Raw genomic sequence first — 24,051 nt, 5'->3', positions numbered from 1 at the left:
GGCGAACACCTATAGAACGAAGGCCCACTCCCTTTTAAAAATACTCATTAACACCTTTCATTTCATACCCATATCGCACAAACAAAGTCTAGAGTCACCCCTGGTCCACCTTTATTGCGATACCTCCGAAAGGCGTCCACCTATAGAACTAAGGCCCACTCCCTTTTAATATACTCATTAACTCCTTTCGTTTGATACCCATATTGCACAAACGAATTCTAGAGTCTCCCCTGGCCCACCTTTATGGCGATATCTCGAAACGGCGTCCACCTATGGAACTAAGGATTACTCCCTTTTAAAAAACTCATTAACACCTTTCTTTTGATACCCATATTGTACAAACAAATTCTAGGGTCACCCCTGCTCCACCTTTATGGCGATATCTCAAAACGGCGTCCACCTATGGAACTAAAGATTACTCCCTTTTAAAATACTCATTAACACCTTTCTTTTGATACCCATATTGTACAAACAAATTCTAGGGTCACCCATGGTCCACCTTTATGGCGATATCTCGAAAATGCGACCACCTATACAACAACCACCACTCCCTTTTAAAACCCTCATTAATACCTTTAATTTGATACCCATATCGTACAAACACATTCTAGAGTCACCCCTGGTCCACCGTTGTGGCGATATTTCGAAACGGCGTCCAACTATAGAACTAAGGCCCACTCCCTTTTAGAATACTCATTAACACCTTTCGTTTGATGCCCATATTGTACAAACATATTCTAGGGTCACCCCTGGTCCTACTTTATGGCGATATCTCGAAACGGCGTCCACCTATGGAACTAAGGATTACTCCCTTTTAAAATACTCATTAACGCCTTCCTTTTGATACCCATATTGTACAAACAAATTCTAAGGTCACCCCTGGTCCACCTTTATGGCGATATCTCGAAACGGCGTCCACCTATGGAACTAAGGATTACTCCCTTTTAAAATATTCATTAACACCTTTCATTTGATACCCATATCGTACAAACGGATTCTAGAGTCACCCCTGGTCCACTTTTATGGCGATATTTCGAAACGGCATCCACCTATAGAACTAAGGCCCACTCCCTTTTAAAATAATCATTAACACCATTCGTTTGATGCCCATATTGTACAAACAAATTCTAGGGTCACCCCTGCTCCACCTTTATGGCGAAATCTCGAAACGGCGTCCACCTATGGAACTAAGGATTACTCCCTTTTAAAATACTCATTAACACCTTTCATTTGATACCCATATCGTACAAACGCATTCTAGAGTCAACCCTGATCCACCTTTATGGCTATATCCCTAAATGGCGTCCACCTATAGAACTATGGCCCACTCTCTCATAAAATACTCTTTAATGCCTTTCATTTGATACGCATGTCATACAAACACATTCCAGGGTTTCCCTCGGTTCATTTTCCTACATGGTTATTTTCCCTTATGTTGTCACCATAGCTCTCAACTGAGTATGTAATGTTTGGTTACACCCGAACTTAACCTTCCTTACTTGTTACTTTATACACAAGCTTCACGGTCCCTGCTCCGGCGCCACTTAAAGGATCTGGGATCCTTACACTAAAAAAAATTAAAGGGCCAACTTGGCCTGGACATTAAATAAGAAAAGAAACTTTATTAGATTTAAGATTTAACACTTTATTCAGTATTCTAAAACTAAGTATGATAGCGGTTAGTATGAAAGCCCCGACGCAACTGCCCTCTGCGTGGACTGCTGCTTCCTTTTATAACATTTTGTGCAGCTACATTTTGTAGCTAGATATATGCGACGTCTGGATGTGAGTGTGCCCTTGACTTCCCGCTGGTGTCTTACTTGGCTGGCATGTGCAATGCAAAAGTCTCACAACATTGTGAAATAGAAATATGCTGACTCCGCTGCAATGTGCATAGGTACTGACTTGGTTCCCATAGATTTGATAACGTTGCGCAATATTGTCATTGCGCGATATGGTGAAATGCACTTGCCCTTGAAGCGGGTGTTGGGTTGCAATTATGCTGCTTACAATAGTTATGCTAGCGCAGCTGCAGGTGGCCCAGCAAACGTGGGAAGAATAATTATGCTGACACAGCTGAAGTTAGCCCATGGGACTGTGGGAAGAATGATTATGCTGACACAGCGGCAGGTGGCTATGGGATTGTGGGAAGAATGATTATGCTGACACAGCTGCACGTGCAAGCTTCAGCTTGTGGGAATCCAACATGTTGGGGAGCCGCCAGCGTGTTAACTTATATATATATATATAATTTAATATATAAGTTATATGCTGTCATGTTTACGGCTAAGCTCTGCTAAAGGTAAAAAGCTCTAAGCTTTTTCTTATACATCAGCCAGAACACAAACCGGAAGATCAGCCAGAAAACAAACTGGAAGAACGGATGCGCCACCTGGCGGAAGATCAGCCAGAACACAAACCGGAAGAACGGATGCGCCACCTAGCGGAATTGTTTTGTTGTATGCATATGCGTGTCGGTGTATATATACTTTTCCTTTCTCATTTTTCCTTTCTCCATTTGGTCTAGAAACGGCATTTTCATACACTAATAAGCCAATATAAAATAAGTGAATACCGAGCAAAATTCCACTTAACCGCACTCCTCCTAAGGGAGGGGACCCTGCTATCTCAGCAAACCCCAACTCATCAAATCAGCCAACAGCAGCAAAAGCTACCGCTGACCCAACCGAGCCAATCCCAACCGCTCACGAACACAAAAGCAACAAAACTACTTCTTTTAAACTACTTCTTATTTGCACAATCATATCTAAAATATCGTTATTGTGGTAGTCGTTAATTATACCACTATTTATTGTACACGCACTAGGTAGTCGTTAACTATACCACTATTTATTATATACGCACTATTTTATTTTATAAAATATCTTTATTATAATTACTCCTAAATGTATTCTAATAATTCATTTTTAAAATTTTATAACAGAATGCAAATTTTTGAAACAATCATTTCAAAATTGAAATATAAAAAATTAACAAGAACCAAAAAGTAGGTACATTTAAAGTTGAATATAAATATAACCCTACAATACTCCCCCTTCCGGAGATTTAACGTTAAATAAATTAAAAGTAACTTTCTTTTTTGTTAGGTATCTGTATTTTATCAATCATTGCTGGTTTTAAACGATCAATAGGAATAGATTTAATTTCATTATTTATCTCAATTTTAAAGTTTTTAATATCTTTTTCAATAACTCTATAAGGACCCTCATGCGGATGCTGCAAAGAATGTTTGTTTATTACACGTACAAAAACAAAATGACAATCTTTTAAATCTTTTGGAACAAAAATACCGCTAGAATTTTGATGATGTTCCAAATTTGATTTAAAATTTTTAAAATGTTCACGCAAACTACTTAAAACATCCGCTGAAGTTACATTCTCTGTAGTTGAAACAAATAATTCACCAGGTAATGGCTTATCTTGTTTGGTTGATTTTCCAACAGGGTGGATAAATGATGTATATTGGAACGATTTTCTCATCCCTTGTCAAATTTGGTTTTGAGACAAACCGGTTTCGGCGTTGTGCCATCATCAGTGTCGATTTCGAAAACGAAAATTTACGAGGGATGACGGAAAATCGTTCCAATATACACCAGGTAATCTTAAATTTTGGCCATAAACCATTTCAGCTGGTGTTGCCGAAATATCTTCCTTAAAAATCGATCGCAAACTCATAAGCACTATTGGTAACTCTTCATACCAATCCCTGGACCCATTCCTAGCCATTATTGAAGATTTAAGCTGTCTATGGAAACGTTCTATCATTCCATTAGCTTGGGGATGATAGGAAGAAGCCGTTATTTGATGACTTCCAAGAAGTTTCGTTAATTCTGAAAACAAGTTTGAAGTAAACTGAGATCCCTGATCCGTTGTTATTTCCAATGGAACCCCAAAACGTGAAATATATTCCTTAAAAAATTTATTTACAACCGTAACTGTAGAAATATCTCTTAGCGCGAATGCCTCTGGCCAACGTGTAAATCTATCAATTATAGTTAATATGTAACGATATCCCTTTGAAACAGGCAAGGGTCCGACAATATCTAAGTGAACGTGTTCAAATCTAGCTTTTGGAATTGGAATTTTCACAACTGGACATTTTGTATGACGATGTACTTTCGATTTTTGACAACTTATACATTCTTTGGACCAAGTATTGATGTCTTTATTCATTTTTGGCCAAAAATATTTCTTAACTATCAAACGACGTGTAGCTCTACTACCAGGATGTGAAATCCCATGTAACATATCAAATATTATTTTTCTTAAATTGTTTGGAATGAATGGTGTAGGATTTTCTCCTGACACTTCGCACCATATATTAAAGTTAAGAACAGGAATTTTTATTAGTTTCAAATTTAAAAATGTTTGCTCTGAGGTAAGTTTGCCTAATTCACTATGTTGTTGTTGTTCACTTTGTAAAATTTTTAAACTAATCACTTCTACTTCAAACGCACGAGATAATGTATCAGCTACAACATTTTCCTGTCCTTTAATATACCTAATGTCATTCGCAAACTGTGCAATGAATTCAATATGTCTAGTTTGTCTTGGACTGCGTTCTGTTTTTGAATTTAAAGCAAATACTAGAGGCTTGTGATCTGTGAAAACTGTAAATTGACGTCCTTCTAGAAGGTAACGAAAATGTTTAATGTTCAAATAAATAGCTAACAGTTCCCTATCAAATTCACTATATTTAATTTCGGATGAAGACAATTTCTTTGAAAAGAATGCAAGTGGCTCTGATTTATTATAAAGGTTTGATGTATGACACCACCTATTGCCGTATTGGATGCATCTATATTTAAAGAAAGTTTTGCATCTTTGTTAAAATGATTTAACAATATCGTAGATGCAAACTTTTCTTTAATGCATTCGAAACCTTTATTAGATGTATCGTCCCAAATTAAAATTTTGTCTCGTTTCTTATTTGTTCTATTAATTAAATCATAGATAACTGTCGTAAACTCTGCTAATTTTGGTATATATCGATGGTAATAATTAACCATACCAATAAATTTTTGTGCCTGCTTAATAGATTTTGGACGATCAAAATTTCGAATGGCTAAAACTTTTTCTTCCGAGGGCCTAATTCCCGTTTCAGAAATATTATGTCCTAAAAAGTAAACTTTTGTTACGCCAAAAGTACATTTACTTGGTTTTATATTTAAACCGTACTCCGTGAGGCGCTGAAATAGTACGCGAAGATCTTTGAAATGTTGTTCCTCATTTTCGCTTGCCACTAAGAGATCATCAATATATGTAAAAACAAAGTCTAAATCATTAACTACTTCATTAATAAACCATTGAAAAGTTTGTGCGGAGTTTCTAAGCCCGAAAGGCATTCGTACAAATTCAAACATTCCAAAAGGCGTAGTAATTGCAGTTTTATAGATACCCTCTTCTGCCATTGGAATTTGGTGGTAAGCTCTTACCAAATCTAGCTTCGAAAATACTTTCTTATTTCTGAGATTCATGTTGAAGTCATGAACATGGGGCAAAGGATAACGATTAGGGACTGTTACAACGTTTAATCTTCTAAAATCTCCACAAGGACGCCAGTCATTTATCTCCTTCTTGGGTACAAGATGCAAAGGAGATGCTACCGCTGAATTAGAAGGCCTACATATCCCTGTCTTTACTAAAAAATCGAATTCAGTTTTAGCTACTTTGTATTTAATAGGGTCTAAACGCCTTGGTTTAGAAAATGGTAAATTTCCTTCAGTGACTAGTCTGTGAACTGTTGTATGTCTAACTGGTTGTGAATAATCTGGTTCAGAAAATAAAGAAGGAAATTCTTTCAATAACTTTGTAAATTTGTTATCAACAGCGAAAACTTTTGGTAGCGAAACATTACAAACACATGAAATTGTGTTAACTGAAAGACTTGTTACCGGATCTACTAAGCATTTTCGTTTAACATCAATCAAGAGACCATATTTACACAGAAAATCAGCACCGATAATTGGTTTAGCTATATCTGCTATTAAAAACATGAACGGAAATTCGCGACGCAGTCTCAAATTTATAGTTAAAAGTTGTTTACCGTATGTCGAAATCGTTGAACCGTTAGCTGCCGTTAGAATAATATCTGATGACTTTTTCGAACATGAAAATTTTGAAACCGGAAGCACTGAAATTTCTGCTCCACTATCTATTAAAAAATTCAATTTGTTTGTTTTATCAAAAATAAATAAGCGACGTGTAAAGGTGTCTAAATCTCCGTTGTTTGTCGCCGCAACAACGGATGACTTTACTTTGACGAACTATTGTTATTTTTAAAAGCGCATAGTTGTTCGCACTTCAAAGCCTGATTACCAAACTTATACTGATACCTACAGAGCCAATTTGGGTTGTCACGAGACTTTGATCTATATCTAGAGGGAATTCTAAAGCGATTCCTACTAAAAGATCGGGACCTTGAATAATTTTGACTCATCTGATTTTTAATTTCACTGATCTCTAATGATAATTTTTCAAAATTTTCGCAAATAATGTTATTTGTTTGAACTAAATTTGAAATAATTGTATTTTCGCTTTCAGAATTTGGAAATTTACTAACTGAAGCTATTTCATTTTTATTATAAGCTTCCCAAATATTATCGGCTAATTTAACTAATTCACTTATTTCAGTCGAATTCGAACTAGCAAGGATAATTCTTAAATTTTTTAGCAACTTCCTTATTCAAAGCTTTTTTAAAATTTCCTTGCTAAAATTGATTCCAGAGAGTAGCACTAGAGACCGATAAAATTCAGAAGGTTTACGATCTCCCATTTCTGAATCGGATAACACTCGATCTAACTTGGCATTTTCACTTAATGAATACCCTTCAATTAAAATTTTCTTTAATGCAGAAAATTTGTCATCTTCAGGAGGATTTTGAATAAAATCAAGAATTGTCATAATTACCTCCTGCGGAAGTGCAGTTATGATATATTCATATTTTGTCCCTTCCTGAGTAATGTTCTTTCGACTAAATTGCATTTCAGCATGGATGAACTATGCTTCAGGCCAATTAGTCCAAAATTGGGGAAGTTTTACCGATGTAGCAAAAATTTCGTTATTTTGATTCGCATATGGATTTGGTAAATCATTTTGATAATTTTCATTATCCAAATCAATAAGCGAATCGTTTACTTGATTTCGTGGTGTAGATGTACGTGTATTAAACATTGTGAATGAAACATTGTTAATAAAAATAATTACAAAAATTATATTTTAGGAAGAAATAAAAAAATGTCCGGAAAGGAGCGTCTACAAAACAAAAATGTTTAATCTATTTTGATACATATACATATACATATAAATAATATAAATTTAACCCTACAGTTATTTCTTCGTTAAACAAGGTGTAGAGCAGACTGACTATCCTTTATGAGTGCTTAGCAGGCGTCCGCAAGGCAGTGTAGTGGGCCCAATACTTTATCTACTTTACACATATGACCTCCAAATAGCAGAAGTCACTATAGGAACGTCTGCTGATGATACAGCGGTGCTGGCCGTGGACCCTAACCCTAGCGTGGCTTCATTCAAGCTCCAAGGAAGTTTAAATAAAATTAGCCATTGGCTGAAAGAATGGGGGATTAAATCCGATGACTCAAAATCCGTTCAGTTCAAGTGACGTTTACTACCAGACAACACTTGCCCACCCGTTAAACTCAACGTTATTAATATAACATAAAGGGAAGGAACAAAGTACCTTGGTATGCACTTCGACAGAAAATTAATTTGGAGGATCCACATATTCAACAAAAGAAAAGCCCTTGGTATCAAACCAAGTAATCTGTATTGGCTTATGAACCGAAATTCACAATTATCAGTTGACAACAAAGTCCTGCTTTACTCAGCCATCATAAAACCCATTTGGACATATGGAATACACTGTGGGGAACTGCAGCAAACTCAAACATTGAAATTCTCCAAAGATTCCAATCGAAACCCCTTAGAATGAACGCACCATACTATGTGACTAACAACCAGCTACACCGGGATCTAAAGGTTCCAACTATAGCTGAAGAAATCAAAAAGTATAATATTTCATACAACGCGAGGTTTATAACTCACTCCAACCCATTAATTCTAGCCTTGTCAGCAATACCAACTAATTTCACGCCCCTGAAAAGGAAGTCAATCACAGGTCTTCAACACTGATGAATTCTTAAAAAAAAAATGGATGCATTACTGAGAGCAATCCATCCATGCCCACTAAGTTTATTAAGTTTTATTTATTATGAATTACTTTTAAAACCCCACAAAATTCTTAGATGTATTCTATGTATACAGTTGGCAAAATATATAGGATGCTAAAAAAAAACCAAAAATTGGTCACCAAGACGGTTAAGGCGTGGCTGTGAAGACACGCCTTAACTATAAACCTCTTATCAAGGTCAAAACTTGTATGAAATATCTTTTACCGTTAAGAGTGAAACTGGAAAAACCGTGCATTTACTTTTTAAGGACCACCATAATGTACATATGTATATACATATGTGAGCAATCTTTTAACTGCATATTGTAACGATTTTACTTGCAAATCCTCTTATTTGCAATCCTCTGCTAAGTTCGAATCACTAAATTGTTGAATAAATAACCCCAATTTGTAATAATGCAAAATGGCCTTTATTAAAGTACTTCACAATAACACTCAAACTGTGCAACGATTGATAGCACACTGATTGATAGCTCAATGAAACTCTACTATTCAAAATAATACTGCTATTGCCCGCTAGATATCGTCTTAATCGAAACTGCTTGACAACTCAAATCAAACTGAATTACTTCTTACTCGCTTGCGCCGCTTTTATAGTTTACGCTGCATACATCTAAGCTCTTCTATTTCCAGAACATACCAACTATTTCGTGTGTTTATAGTTCTCATATAGTTTCTACTTGTTTACAATTCAGCTTCTCTCAGATGTATGTGAGTTTGTAGTTTACAGTCTCTCGCTAATATCCGTGACACTGCCCTCCACCTAAGTCTGATCGAATCTCTCGATCTAACCGCTACTAGCCTCTCCAAATGAACCACCCTTCTATTTCGTGGTTTCCCAATTGTTTGTATGCGGTAGATGGCATAACTGATCCTTTTTACAACTTTGTACGGGCCTTCCCAACTGCACCAAAATTTGGAAGGAACACATTTCCGCCGGCGAGGGTTGTACAACAGTACCAAATCTCCCTCCAAGAAACCCTCCGAATTATTCTTGTTGTCGTACCTGTATTTCATCTTACTACTCATTATCCTGGATCGTTCCCTCGCACTCTGTTCTTTGGCCGATGAACTACTTCTAGGAGCTTGCGCTGGACGGATTTGCTTTGCATAATCAGTATCGTTCCCACGTTTCACAACAGTAGTGCGCTCCGGCTTGAAACTACCCTCGCATTCTTTCTCGGAAATTCGTTGCTTCGTTTTCCTGCGTCTTTTAGGTTTTGTCAATGCCAGTGTTTCTCTAGCAGGTACTTTTGATTTTAATTTATTTGGCCCATTCGATCTATCAACCTTTGCCTTTGACTTTCGCGGTCTTTGTCGAGTCTTTTCCACCAGTACCGGACTACTGCTGAACCCTTTTTCCAAACTAAAGTTAAGTGGTATGTCCTGGTTCTTATAGCGCATAATTTTTCTCCGCATATCGATCTTGACGTCACGGTCAACCAAAAAGTCCACTCCCAATATGACTTCATCAACGATCTCCGCCACAACGAATTTGTGTAGAACCATGACTTTTCCAATTAATACCACACATACCACTTCGCCTTGGACTTGATTATACTTGCCTGTGACCGTACGCAACCTTGCTCCAGGTAATGACTTTACTCTCCTGTAGACCAAATCAGATCGAATCAAGGAATGAGATGCCCCCGTATCTACAGTCAGTACACGCTCTTTACCATCCACATTCCCTCTGATGGTAAGACTGCTTGCTTTCCTTCCAATCTGCGACACAGATATCACAGGACATTCAATAGCCGGGGCAAGTTTTCGTTCTTTACATCCGACACGCTCTTGCTCATTTCCGCCAGCTTTGCGTTTACGGCCACCCACATTGTTGGAACTATTAGGACCAAGATCGCAATGACGTGCAATGTGACCTGGGTTGCCGCACTTGAAACATTTAATAACTCCGGCATTCTTCTGTTGAGATCCCTTCAGTGCTTCCAAAATTGTATCTACGCACTCTGGACTTTCTACTTCCACACGGCGTGCTTTAAAAACTGGTTTACTCAATAGTGAGGCCGTTTCCTGAGTCAATGCATGTGATACCGTTTCAGCAAATGTGAGCTTTGGGTTTGCGTATGTAGCTCGCTTCGTTTCCACGTCCCGTATGCCATTTATAAAACTCTGGATTTTTACCCTTTCAGTGTATTCCACGGGTGCGTCCGCATTTGCAAGATGGGCCAATCTTTCAATATCCGAGGCAAACTCCTGCAAAGTCTCATTCGCTCTTTGGTGACGGTTTTGCAACTCAATTTGGCATATCTGTTTCCTATCCTCGCTTCCGTAACGTCTCTCTAAAGCACTCATCAATGTTTCGTAGTTGTTCCGCTCGTACTCTGGGATGGTCTGTAAGATTTCCGCAGCTGGTCCTTTTAAAGCTACGAACAATGCAGCAACTTTATCTTCACCATTCCCGTTGTTCACTGTTGCGGTCTTCTCAAATTGTAGCTTAAAGAAGGAACAGAACCGTCAAAGGATGGTGTTTTTACCTTTGGATTACTCGTTGAAACTGCTGGGCGATTTAGTTGCAACTGCTCGATACGTCCTCTCAAAACATCCAACTCGGCCTCGATTTTTTCTTCAAACTGTAAAATTTTTGTTTCTTGCGCCTCCAACTTCGAGGAAATACGTTCTTCTTGCTCTTCCAGTTGAGCAGAGATCTGCGATGATATCTGTGCTGAAATTTGCGCCGACATTTCGGATATCCGTGCCTCTTGTGCTTCAATCTTCGCTGTTATACGGTTCTCCTACGATTCCAGCTGAGATGACATTTGCGACGACATTTCGGATATACGTGTTTCTTGTGCTTCAATCTTTGATGACAGTTGAGATGTTATTTCTGTCTTTTGCGATTCCAGTTGGGATGCCATATTTGTGGATATTTGTGATGACATTTCTGTTATACGTGCCTCTTGCGCTTCCATCTTGGATGTTACTGTCGATGTTTGAGCAGTTATTTCAGCCAATATCATGTTCAAGTCTGTGCTGGTAATTGTCTGCGATATTTCGTTTTTCTCTTCAATTTTTGTTGTCTCCTCGCCGTCAAGAGGAAAGACATACTCTTCCACATCAATTCCTTCTGCTTCCATTGCCTCTCGTAGCCGTGCCTGAAGTTCAAGTTTAACGCCGCTCGTATTCAATCCACGGCTCTGCAACTCCTTCTTTAGTTGCTGGATCTTCAATTCACTGAACTTCGCCATTTCCTTGTTGTCCTCTGGAATTTATTCAACAATTCCTTTTCTGACACCAATTGTAACGATTTTACTTGCAAATCCTCTTATGTGCAATCCTCTGCGAAGTTCGAATCACTAAACTGTTGAATAAATAACTCCAATTTGTAATAATTCAAAATGGCCTTTATTAAAGTACTTCACAGTAACACTCAAACTGTGCAACAAATATCTTGCTTAATAACCACACTGATTGATAGCTCAAATGAAACTCTACTATTCAAAATAATACTGCTCTTGCTCGCTAGATAGCGTCTTAATCGAAACTGCTTGACAACTCAAATCAAACTGAATTACTTCTTACTCGCTTGCGCCGCTTTTATAGTTTACGCTGCATACATCTAGACTCTTCTATTTCCAGAACTTACCAACTATTTCGTGTGTTTATAGTTCTCATATAGTTTCTACTTGTTTACAATTCAGCGTCTCTCAGATGTATGTGAGTTTGTAGTTTACAGTCTCTCGCATACACATAGGCGTATAAGTAAATGCATCTGTGTGTGACATCTCTCGGCTGCCTTAAATATGTGTATACATGATTTGATTATTGACGTAAATACCGCTTAGCATGGCCTTAGCATCGCCTTAGTGATGGTATAGCTTAGTGATGCTAATATCCGTGACCATATGATTTTCATTTATTTTATTTTTTCATTGGATTTAACGATATTCTAGCGTTTATGTGCCACCACAACACATTTCTTGTGTATCAATCTATGAGAAATGCAACATTACAACGATGGGAAAAAGTCACACACATTTCAATCGGATTTGCTCTAGCAGTCGCAGCTCTATTCGGTATCGCTGGGTACTCTACATTTCGCGCGTTATCTCAAGGTAACTGTGAACATCAATGTATTTTAAATAAGTTCTTTTTAATTTATTTTAGTTTTTGTTTACTTTTAGTAATCCATACAATTTGTTAGGTATTGCGGCTTTTTTTTGTGCTGTTGACGGCATGACACCAAGACCAATGTCAACTCAGTGGGTTACCGCAAAACACCAAACGAATTTTTGACACTGCTCAGTAGTGAGTTGGTCGCGTTACTAGCGCTATTGAGTTCATATCTACATACCTCATTTCTGATCATCACAGTGTCAAGATTTTTAACTGTTGGCCCTATTGATCAAATTGCCAAACATTATCAGAACCGCCGCACGTTTCCCAGCGTCTATTGTGCTCTTGACTCCACTAGTACTTGTGTTACAAACCAAAGGTGATTGAAGAATAAAGCTGTTGCATGCGCGAACTTCAGTGGGAAGCAGCGGAGCTTCACAAAATTCTAGTAGGTCACTTCCACCACACCACAAACTTTAACATAAGTCTTAACATAATTTAAGCACACAAAATACACTGATTGTAGTTTTAGAGTGTAAAAATGTAAATTCGGAACACATAGCTGAATTAAAAGTGTACAAATAATTGTTAAATAATAAATACAGACAGTGGTAGTTTAACAAATTCTGCTGTGGTAAGTAGTGAATGTGATCTACTAGAATTTTGTGAAGCTTTCTTCACATGATTTTTCTTTCCCGCAACATCTCTATTCTTAATATTGTATTTGTACAAACACGAGTCTGCTGTTATTTGCGCTACTTATGACACTGAGTTGACGACGGCAGTACTGTCTATTAAGCTTGTGAACCAAATAAAGCTGTAACAGATATCGCTCACTTCGTTAAAATTTTAGCAATCGCAAGTGATGTGAGTTGAAGTGTTGGCGCAATATTGCGCCACGATATCTGCACCCCCGGTGTCAACTCAATGACTCAACACCGCTGAGGTCACAAAGCGTCTTCGTCTACCACGAAGGGTGGGCAGGAGCAATGCCACCAGTTACTCCCTTTAAAGTCGGCAAATGTTGACAAAATATCGCCATATAAGTCGGTCAAAACTAAAACTAAAAAATCTAGCTTCACGTTTCATCCACCACATTATTCATCATAAAAGCAGACCCTTAAGTAGAAACCAATTTATTGCTATAAAAAAAAAATATATTTTCAATAATCCCGTCAAAACTTGAGAATAGTTTATTTTTATACTCAGCGTGCTTTGCACACAGAGTATATTAACTTTGATTGGATAACGGTTGGTTGTACAGATATAAAGGAATCGAGATAGGTATAGACTTGCATATATTAGTATCGAAAAAGAATTTTATTGAGCCATGTCCGTCCGTCCGCCTGTCCGTTGACTCGTTATGTACATATTGAGATATCTTAACCAAATTAGGTACACGAGCTTATCTGGACCCAGAATAGATTGGTATTGAAAATGAGCGAAATTGGATGATAACCACGCCCTCTTTTAATATATATAACATTTTGGAAAACACAAAAGACCTGATTATTTAGTAAATAATACACCTAGAATGTTGAAATTTGACGTGTGGACTGATACTGAGACTCTTGATAAAAATTTGAAAAAAAATGTTTAAATGGGCGTGGCACCGGCCACTTGTGATAAAATCAATTTTACAAATATTATTAATCATAAAGCAAAAATCGTTAAACCTATTGTAACAAAATTCGGCAGAGAGGTTGCCTCTACTATAAGGAATGCTTTGCAGAAAATTGAACGAAATTGGTTAAGGACCACCCCCCACTTTTATATAAAAGATTTTTAAAAGGGTCGTGGACGAATAAAATAAGCTATATCTTTGCAAAAAATAGGCTTTAAATCAATGGTATTTCATTTCCTAAGTAAATGACAACAGCAGATGAAGCGGCTTTGGGAGTGTTCGAGAGAAAAGTTCTTCGAAAGATTTATGGACCTCTACCCGTTGGCGATGGCGAGTACCGAAGAAGATTTAATGATGAGCTGTACGAGATATACGCAGACATCAACATAGTCCAGCGAATTAAAACGCAGCGGCTGCGCTGGCTAGGCCATGTTATGCGAATGAAAGATGATGCTCCGGCCAAGAAAGTGTTTCTATCGGAACCCGCCTATGGAAGCAGAGGTAGAGGGCGGCCCCCACTCCGTTGGAAGGACCAGGTGGAAAACGATTTAAACTCCCTTGGTGTGACCAATTGGGCCGGTTGGCGGAGCGAAAGAGCGACTGGCGCGCCTTGTTGGACGGCCATAACCGTTTAGACGGTTAAGCGCCAATTAAGTAAGTAAGTAAGTAAATTTATAACAATAAATAGGAAAAACTTCAAATTTAAAAAAATTGCCGTGGCACCGCCCCTTTTATGACTAAGCAATTTTCTATGTTTCGGGAGCCATAACTCGAAGAAAAATTAACACATCGTAATGAAATTGTGTACACATAATAATATTTCTACTAAAAATGGACGGGATCGGTTAAAGACTACGGCATCTTAGATATAAAACAAGTTTAAAAGGGTCGTAGACGAAAATAATAAGCTATGTATAACTTAGCAAAAAATAGTTTTAAATCAATGATATTTCACTTATCAAGTTTTATTGTAAGAGGAAATGGGGAGACATTTTTTTAAACAGGCGGTGCCACGTGTTATGTAGAAAAGTAGTTTATGTGAAATGAAATGAACAATTGAAGCTCACGCTGAGTATATAATGTTCGGTTACACCCGAACTTAGACACCTTTACTTGTTAAATATCTTTTAGGCAATTCAAAAGCTCTCCTCTTTGCCGTATGTGCTATACTTTAATCAAATTTTATATTGGAAACAATGGAAAGAATTGAAATCTTACATGACTATGACACCCTTGTGAATTGCCCATTTGAAATATATACATATGTAGATGATTATTTTATAGTCGCCAATACTAGGGGCACTTTGATATTGTTGGCATTTAATTTAGAAAACAAAGTTTTATTAGGTTTCTGCAAAAAAAAAAAAAAACCATTTTAACTAATAGTTAATAATATATTATATACATTTTTCAGGCGATCTATTGGAAAACTACTGTTGGAACGATGATTTGATGAATTTTTCGCGAATTCTTTTCTCAGTTTCCATTTTGTTAACGTTTCCTATTGAATGTTTTGTTTCAAGAGAGGTTTGTAAATTAATATTAATACCTCTTTAAACCCTTTATATGTACATATCGCACACCTAGATATGAAAGAATCCGTCATTGATTTCTAACACTGTTAAAGGTTTGATAAATATTAAACTGTTTATACAACATATGCCAAGGCAAATATAGTTCCAAGTGCATATTATACGGGTCCATGATTCAATCTGAAGGGGTTTGTTCGGCTGAAATTTTTGTGACAATTCCGTTAACCTTGTTTGTTTTTTTGCAATTTTTCGAAAAATATTGGTAGTAGAAATAGGAAGCAATCAGTTTACAAATACCCGATAAGTACTGAACTGCATAATTCCTTAGAACAATTTTTTTAATTTTATGATGAATTTATTAACTATGCCATGATCTATTAGTGTGGCTGAACATAGGTAATTTTAAGAAAAGTACGGACACCAAGGAATCGTACACTTTCATAAAACAATAAACATACGAAACCCAAACCAATTTAAAATTCATCGTTCAACGTCAAAAACTCGATTAGTGAATTGATTCACGTAAAAATATCATTAGTAAATAATGGAGACGTCATAATGAAATGTACTCATTGAGCATGTTAACTTATTCATTCCGTTTAACATTCATCGCCATTTAAGAATTTGTGGAGTCGTTTTATATTTGGAGTATTGTGTTTATACTTATTTGGAATATTTGAACCTCGTGAGGTAGTATCAAATGAACGTGTCCCGAATATTCTAAACGGAACAGAGCTTTCCGAAATTTTAGAATAAAAAGGTAAATACTCTGTGTGTAGCAGGACCGCACAAAAGCTTAACTCTTCTGTCAAAGTCAAGGCCGGAATATAAAGTTCTAAGAAAATAAGCCATTTTGTTTTATTTTTTTGTCAGTTCAGAGTTTCACCCCATGTCGACTGCCAGTTCGAAATCGTCCTATCTCAAAATATTTTTCAAAAATATCATATTTTTCAATAAAAATCTGAAGTACGACATTCTTCAAACAAATTCAGAAAGAATTACCAAACCAACATAACTCTTTATCGGTAATAGGCTTTTTTGACCAATCGTTTCTTAATTGCAAATAAAGATATTTATTTCAATTTTTCCACCTAACGTTTCGCTAGACTTCCTAGCATCATCAGAGGTGATCTAATTTATTAACAACAATAAAGCTAAAAATATTTACATTAATTTATGGTATACAGATTGCATTAATTTATATATATAAATTTACTTTATATATGTAACGAGAACAACACTAACATTGATTTACATACGTACAAACATAGACAACACTTACGTAATATATTTATTGTTTAAATATTAAAACTAAAAGCATTAGTACCATTTAACATTGGTATCATTGTCATACTGATTCTTAACTATAAACATAAAAGGTAAACAGCTGCTATATTTTGTGTGTCCTCTTTCTTGTTTATCGTATTTGCCCGTTTTTCCAATATTCTCAGACTTTCCAATGTATATCTGGCTCTCCCGTGTTTGTTCCTATCTATTATTTTTGTATTAGCCAGATCAGCTGAGTGTCCACTTGTTGTGATATGCTGCGCTAAGGCGGTGGTGGTTTTTTTGTTTTGTATATCAGCTTCGTGCTCTTTCAGTCGGATTCCCAGTGCACGTTTGGTAGTCCCTATATATACCCTGCTGCAGTTTTCATTTTCTTTACCTTTACACGTTATTTCATATACCACATTATTTTGTTCTAATTTTTCGGTTGGGCTTTTTGTGTTAGTAAATATACTTGCTAGTGTATAGTTTGACTTATATGATAAAGGTATGTTTTGTTTGTTGTGGAATATAGTTTTGCTGAGGTTTTGGGTAAGTTTAGGTACATAGGTTACACTGAAGTATTGTTTTGACTTATTTTCCTTATGTGCAGTTGTGTTGTTTTGTGCGTTATTTATTTCTCCTATTATTTGTTCTATTAGATTTTTAATTAGGGTGTGTGGGTAGTTATTGCTTTTAAGCATTTTATCAATTTTTTGCAAGTTTGTGTTCCAGTATTGCTTGTCACTTATAGTTAGTACTTTCTTTATCAAATTTTTCGCCGTGTTTATTTTGTATTTCATTGGCTGGGACGAATGAAAATTTATCAATCTGCCGGAGGCTAAAGGCTTTGCGTACCACTCAAATGAGAGGCTTCCATTATTTATATTTTTATATATTCTTACGTCCAGGTATGGTATGCTGTCATCTCTCTCCATTTCAATCGTAAACTGAATTTTGTTGTGATATTTGTTAAGTGTTTCTAATATTAAATCCACGTCCTTACGTTTTACAATCGCCAGAATGTCGTCCACATATTTTACTAAAAATTTTATGTCGATGTCATGTTTTTGTTTCAGCTCATTTAGAGTTTTATCAATAAGGTCATCTAGAATTATATCCGCTATTGTAGGTGAGAGCGGATTGCCTATTGGCATACCGAAAGTTTGGGCGTATATGTCGTTGTCATAAATAAAATAATTATTATCGAGCAAACAAAATCTTAAAATTTCTTGGAATTTGCATTTGGGTATATTTGTTAAAGAGTTGATTTTATCAAATTTTTCCATTATTATCCGTATGGCGAGATTGGTGGGAATGTTCGTGAATAGTGACACGACGTCGAAAGATACAAGAGCTTCTTCTTTGTCGATTATCATATTTTGCAGTCTCTCTTTCAGCCTAAACATATTTTTAATGTTGTACTCTTCTGAGATTATATTCTTTATTATGTCTCCTATATGTTTCGATAGCTGGTAGCATGGTACATTCACGGATGATGCAATTGGGCGTAAGGGTGTATTGGGCTTGTGTATTTTTGGTAACCCGTAAAGTTTTGGTGCAATCGCTGCCGAGCAAGTTAACTTGTGTTTTTCTTTAATGTTTATGTATTTTTGTTTGTATAGATCGTTGACTATTCTGTTGTTTTTCTTTTGTAGTGTATTTGTTGGGTCTGTTCTCAGTTTTCTGTAAGTGTTTTTGTGTTCTAGTAGCTCTTCCATTTTCTCTTTGTAGTCTCTTTTGTATATAACCACAGTTTTGTTTCCCTTGTCTGCGTCTGTTATAACTATGTTGTTTTTGTGTAGGTTTAGAAATGCTTTGACCGGAAAAATCATAAAATTAATCATCTCGGAAGGCCTGCCGAAATATCACTCAACAACAACAATAAAGGAAAATGAAGGATTTTTACAAACACATGCGGTACAAATACGACGAACATACGTGCATAACACTAAAACACTTTAGTAAGCTAACGCATAAATTATCCAAGCAAACGGAACGTCTAAAATTCTTATTAGAGTGCAAAAGGTATGACATTATCCCGAATCATTTAATGAACGCAGTTGAAAAAGTTAAAATAACCACAACATCCCAAAAATTACAACAAAAACTTTATAAAACTAAATTCCACTTTTTGCGTAAAGTAATGGACATGGAAATAACCCAAACAAATTTAGACATAAAAATTACCAAGGATTACATTTACCACGCAGAAAAGCAACTAGAACGCAATCCCAACGAAGGTGAGTTAAAAACTTTCAAAAATAAACAAAATTTGTATGGCCAGAGAGTGGCGAAAGAAGTAAATGAAGTACATACAACAAAAATTAACAATCTGAAAGCCCAACAACTACGAAACATGGGGATATGTACAAACAATGACTGGTTTGTGAACAAAACCGATATAAACTTTCCTGAAGAAGTTAAATGGCTCCTATCGTTAGGGAAAAAATTTACTCTTCCGACGACAAGAAAAAACTTCTCCGCAATACATACAATATCAGAAATTGAGCAAGCAATCCAAGCATTGGGCGATGAAAACACGAAAGAAATGGCGAGAAACAAAGTGAGCAACAGAATTCTCCAATTTAAACGAAACATAAAAAACAATTCATTGGAAAAATTTATATTAGAAACATACAACAAAAGCAAGGCATTTCTAAACCTACACAAAAACAACATAGTTATAACAGACGCAGACAAGGGAAACAAAACTGTGGTTATATACAAAAGAGACTACAAAGAGAAAATGGAAGAGCTACTAGAACACAAAAACACTTACAGAAAACTGAGAACAGACCCAACAAATACACTACAAAAGAAAAACAACAGAATAGTCAACGATCTATACAAACAAAAATACATAAACATTAAAGAAAAACACAAGTTAACTTGCTCGGCAGCGATTGCACCAAAACTTTACGGGTTACCAAAAATACACAAGCCCAATACATCCTTACGCCCAATTGCATCATCCGTGAATGTACCATGCTACCAGCTATCGAAACATATAGGAGACATAATAAAGAATATAATCTCAGAAGAGTACAACATTAAAAATATGTTTAGGCTGAAGTAGAGACTGCAAAATATGATAATCGACAAAGAAGAAGCTCTTGTATCTTTCGACGTTTTGTCACTATTCACGAACATTCCCACCAATCTCGCCATACGGATAATAATGGAAAAATTTGATAAAATCAACTCTTTAACAAATATACCCAAATGCAAATTCCAAGAAATTTTAAGATTCTGTTTGCTCGATAATAATTATTTTATTTATGACAACGACATATACGCCCAAACTTTTGGTATGCCAATGGGCAATCCGCTCTCACCTACAATAGCGGATATAATTCTAGATGACCTTATTGATAAAACTCTAAATGAGCTGAAACAAAAACATGACATCGACATAAAATTTTTAGTAAAATATGTGGACGACATTCTGGCGATTGTAAAACGTAAGGACGTGGATTTAATATTAGAAACACTTAACAAATATCACAACAAAATTCAGTTTACGATTGAAATGGAGAGAGATGACAGCATACCATACCTGGACGTAAGAATATATAAAAATATAAATAATGGAAGCCTCTCATTTGAGTGGTACGCAAAGCCTTTAGCCTCCGGCAGATTGATAAATTTTCATTCGTCCCAGCCAATGAAATACAAAATAAACACGGCGAAAAATTTGATAAAGAAAGTACTAACTATAAGTGACAAGCAATTACTGGAACACAAACTTGCAAAAAATTGATAAAATGCTTAAAAGCAATAACTACCCACACACCCTAATTAAAAATCTAATAGAACAAATAATAGGAGAAATAAATAACGCACAAAACAACACAACTGCACATAAGGAAAATAAGTCAAAACAATACTTCAGTGTAATCTATGTACCTAAACTTACCCAAAACCTCAGCAAAACTATATTCTACGACAAACAAAACATATCTTTATCATATAAGTCAAACTATACACTAGCAAGTATATTTACTAACACAAAAAGCCCAACCGAAAAATTAGAACAAAATAATGTGGTATATGAAATAACGTGTAAAGGTAAAGAAAATGAAAACTGCAGCAGGGTATATATAGGGACTACCAAACGTGCACTGGGAATCCGACTGAAAGAGCACGAAGCTGATATACAAAACAAAAAAACCACCACCGCCTTAGCGCAGCATATCACAACAAGTGGACACTCAGCTGATCTGGCTAATACAAAAATAATAGATAGGAACAAACACGGGAGAGCCAGATATACATTGGAAAGTCTGAGAATATTGGAAAAACGGGCAAATACGATAAACAAGAAAGAGGACACACAAAATATAGCAGCTGTTTACCTTTTATGTTTATAGTTAAGAATCAGTATGACAATGATACCAATGTTAAATGGTACTAATGCTTTTAGTTTTAATATTTAAACAATAAATATATTACGTAAGTGTTGTCTATGTTTGTACGTATGTAAATCAATGTTAGTGTTGTTCTCGTTACATATATAAAGTAAATTTATATATATAAATTAATGCAATCTGTATACCATAAATTAATGTAAATATTTTTATCTTTATTGTTGTTAATAAATTAAATCACCTCTGATGATGCTAGGAAGTCTAGCGAAACGTTAGGTGGAAAAATTGAAATAAATATCTTTATTTGCAATTAAGAAACGATTGGTCAAAAAAGCCTATTACCAACAAAAATCTACAAAAATAAATTGACCGGAAAAATCATAAAAATAACTCTTTATCAATTCACGAAATATTTAGTAGAAAATGAATTATTTCCCCAAAACCTGTGCGCATTTAAAATTTTAATATTACTACTAATATACTATTAAAGGTACTTTTCTACTACAATTTTGGCTGAAGGGGATTGAACTATTCCTCGTTTTCCTTACTTCGCAAAACCAACCCGTCCAGAGTGTCAAATCTCTGTCATCATTGGAGAGCAAACCTCTAGTAATTGACTCATGATACCGGTCTTAGTGGAGATAAGTGCGCAGAGCTTTCAAACCAGGAAAGTCCGCTTTTATATATAAAAAAGAGAAAATTGTGTGCCCCCACCGGGTTAGGGGGATTGGAATATAACTGCGGTATGTATGCCTTTAGTAAAAGGCGACTAAAATACCAAATTGATTCAAGGGTAGGCCAACCCTCTCTAAGCGTTGCCGGCGCAATATATAGCTTCTCCAACTCAATTCTCAACCTCACTTACCCGTGGCGAATCCTATTTCACTAACAGCCGAGGCCCTGGCGACCCCAAATTCCTCATGGAACTAGGGGGTGGGGAGGGCGGTATGGCCTATATCAACATTGAAGTTGATATTTTAAAAAACTTTTATTTTGGTTTGTAATATAAAATTTATTTTTTTTTATTTTTGAGTTTAAATATTTTCCAACTAATTAGAATTTTCTTTTTTTGAAGTTATTCAAAATTTTAAGTTAACACGAAAACTCAATTAAAATTATTTTAAAAATTAAAGTAAAGAGTACAAAGTAGTTAACACTATATTTACTCCCCCTCCAAGAAAATTTGAAACAAACAAATTATTAATTAATATTAAATGTAACCTTTTTTTGTTTTTTGTTGTTTAATGTATTTGTATTTAAATTAGTGTTAATAAGTATGTTTGCTGGTTTAAGTAAATCAATTGAAATATTTTTAATAGTATTATTGTATTGAATTGTAAATGCTTTTTGTTTCTTAGAGATAACTTTAAAAGGTCCTTCATAAGGTGATTCTAAATTAGATTTACGAAGAACTTTAACAAAAACATACTCACAATTTTCTAATTGTTTAGGAACGAAAACATTTTCTTTGTTATGATGAAAAACTTTAGAACGAACAAGTGAAAAATATTCTATTATTTTATGAAGAGCGTCATTAGAAAAATCATGTTCTTTATTACTATTTGAAATAATTAATTCACCAGGTATTCTAAGTGTTTGGCCATAAACAAGTTCAGCAGATGAACATTTTAAATCTTCTTTAATAGAAGTTCGTAAACCAAGTAGAATGAATGGTAAAATGTCAGACCAATGAACCGAGTCGTTTGATGCTATAATTGCTGCTTTTAAAGTTCGATGAAATCTCTCTATCATGCCATTTGCTTGGGGATGGTAAGGAGATGTATGAATTTTATGAGAACCTAAAAGTTTAGTTAATTCTGTAAAAAATTTTGAGGTGAATTGTGAACCTTGATCTACTGTAATATTTAATGGTATACCAAATCGTGGTATATAATTTTGAATAAAAGTTTTTACTATAGTATTTGTTGAAATATCTTTAAGCGGATAAGCTTCAGGCCAACGTGAAAATCTGTCAATAATTGTTAAAATATAATAATTTCCATTTGAAACTGGAAGAGGTCCAACAATATCCATATGAATATGTTCAAAACGGCCTGATGGTATTTGAATTTTTTGGATAGGAGATTTAGTATGTCTTGAAATTTTGGATTTTTGACAATTGATGCAAGATGAAGTCCAATCGTTAATCTCTTTACGCATGTTAGGCCAATAATATTTATTTTGAATTAATTTTCTAGTTGTTCTTATACTTGGATGAGATAATGAGTGAATTTTGTCAAATATAATTCTTCTCATAGAATGTGGAACATAAGGTCGAAAAGGTTGTAGAGAAACATCACACCATATATTTAAATTAATAACTGGAATATGAATTTCCTTTAAATTATTTTTAGAATTTTGATCAGAAATGGTTTTTTGTAAAAATGTATCAGTTTGTTGTTCTTTATATAAAGTTTCTAAATTTATATCTTGAATTGAAATTGCATTTATTTCTGGAATACGGGAAAGTGTGTCGGCAACTATGTTGTCTTTTCCACGTATATACTGAATATCATTTGTAAATTGAGCAATATATTCAAGATGACGTAGTTGACGAGGAGATCTATCTACTTTAGAATTTAGAACATGAATTAAAGGTTTATGATCAGTATAAATAGTAAATGTTCTACCTTCAAGAAAATGTTTAAAATGTTTAATTGAATTATAAATAGCCAAAAGTTCACGATCAAATGTTGAATATTTAGTTTCTGTTGTAGCTAATTTTCTTGAAAAATAAGCTAAAGGTTCTAGTATATTATTGCTAGTTTGTTGAAGAACTGCTCCAATAGCAACATTTGATGCATCTACTGCTAATGATAAAGTACCATTTTTGTCGAAATGTGTAAGTAAAGTATTTTTAGCAAAAAGTTTTTTAACATTTTCGAAAGCTGTTGTGGTTTCATTTGTCCAATTTAATTGTTTGAGTTTGTTTTTAATTGCATGTGTTAACATTT

The 24,051-nt window shown here is 35.3% G+C and overlaps 1 protein-coding gene across 3 annotated transcripts in view; it reads left to right on the top strand.

Moving 5' to 3' along the window:
- The window catches only part of LOC137244369 (putative sodium-coupled neutral amino acid transporter 11), a 506,082-nt gene that overhangs the window by 439,298 nt on the left and 42,733 nt on the right, over positions 1-24,051 (top strand). For all 3 annotated transcript variants that reach the window (XM_067773289.1, XM_067773290.1, XM_067773288.1), the window contains 2 exons: positions 12,143-12,304; positions 15,344-15,456. In XM_067773289.1, coding sequence (XP_067629390.1) covers positions 12,143-12,304; positions 15,344-15,456 — 275 coding nt within the window. The remainder of the gene's footprint in view (positions 1-12,142; positions 12,305-15,343; positions 15,457-24,051) is intronic.

This window comes from Eurosta solidaginis, chromosome 3, assembly GCF_040869045.1.
Source record: "Eurosta solidaginis isolate ZX-2024a chromosome 3, ASM4086904v1, whole genome shotgun sequence".
Classification (NCBI taxonomy): Eukaryota; Metazoa; Arthropoda; class Insecta; order Diptera; family Tephritidae; genus Eurosta; species Eurosta solidaginis.
This window is presented reverse-complemented; position numbering and strand designations above follow the sequence as displayed.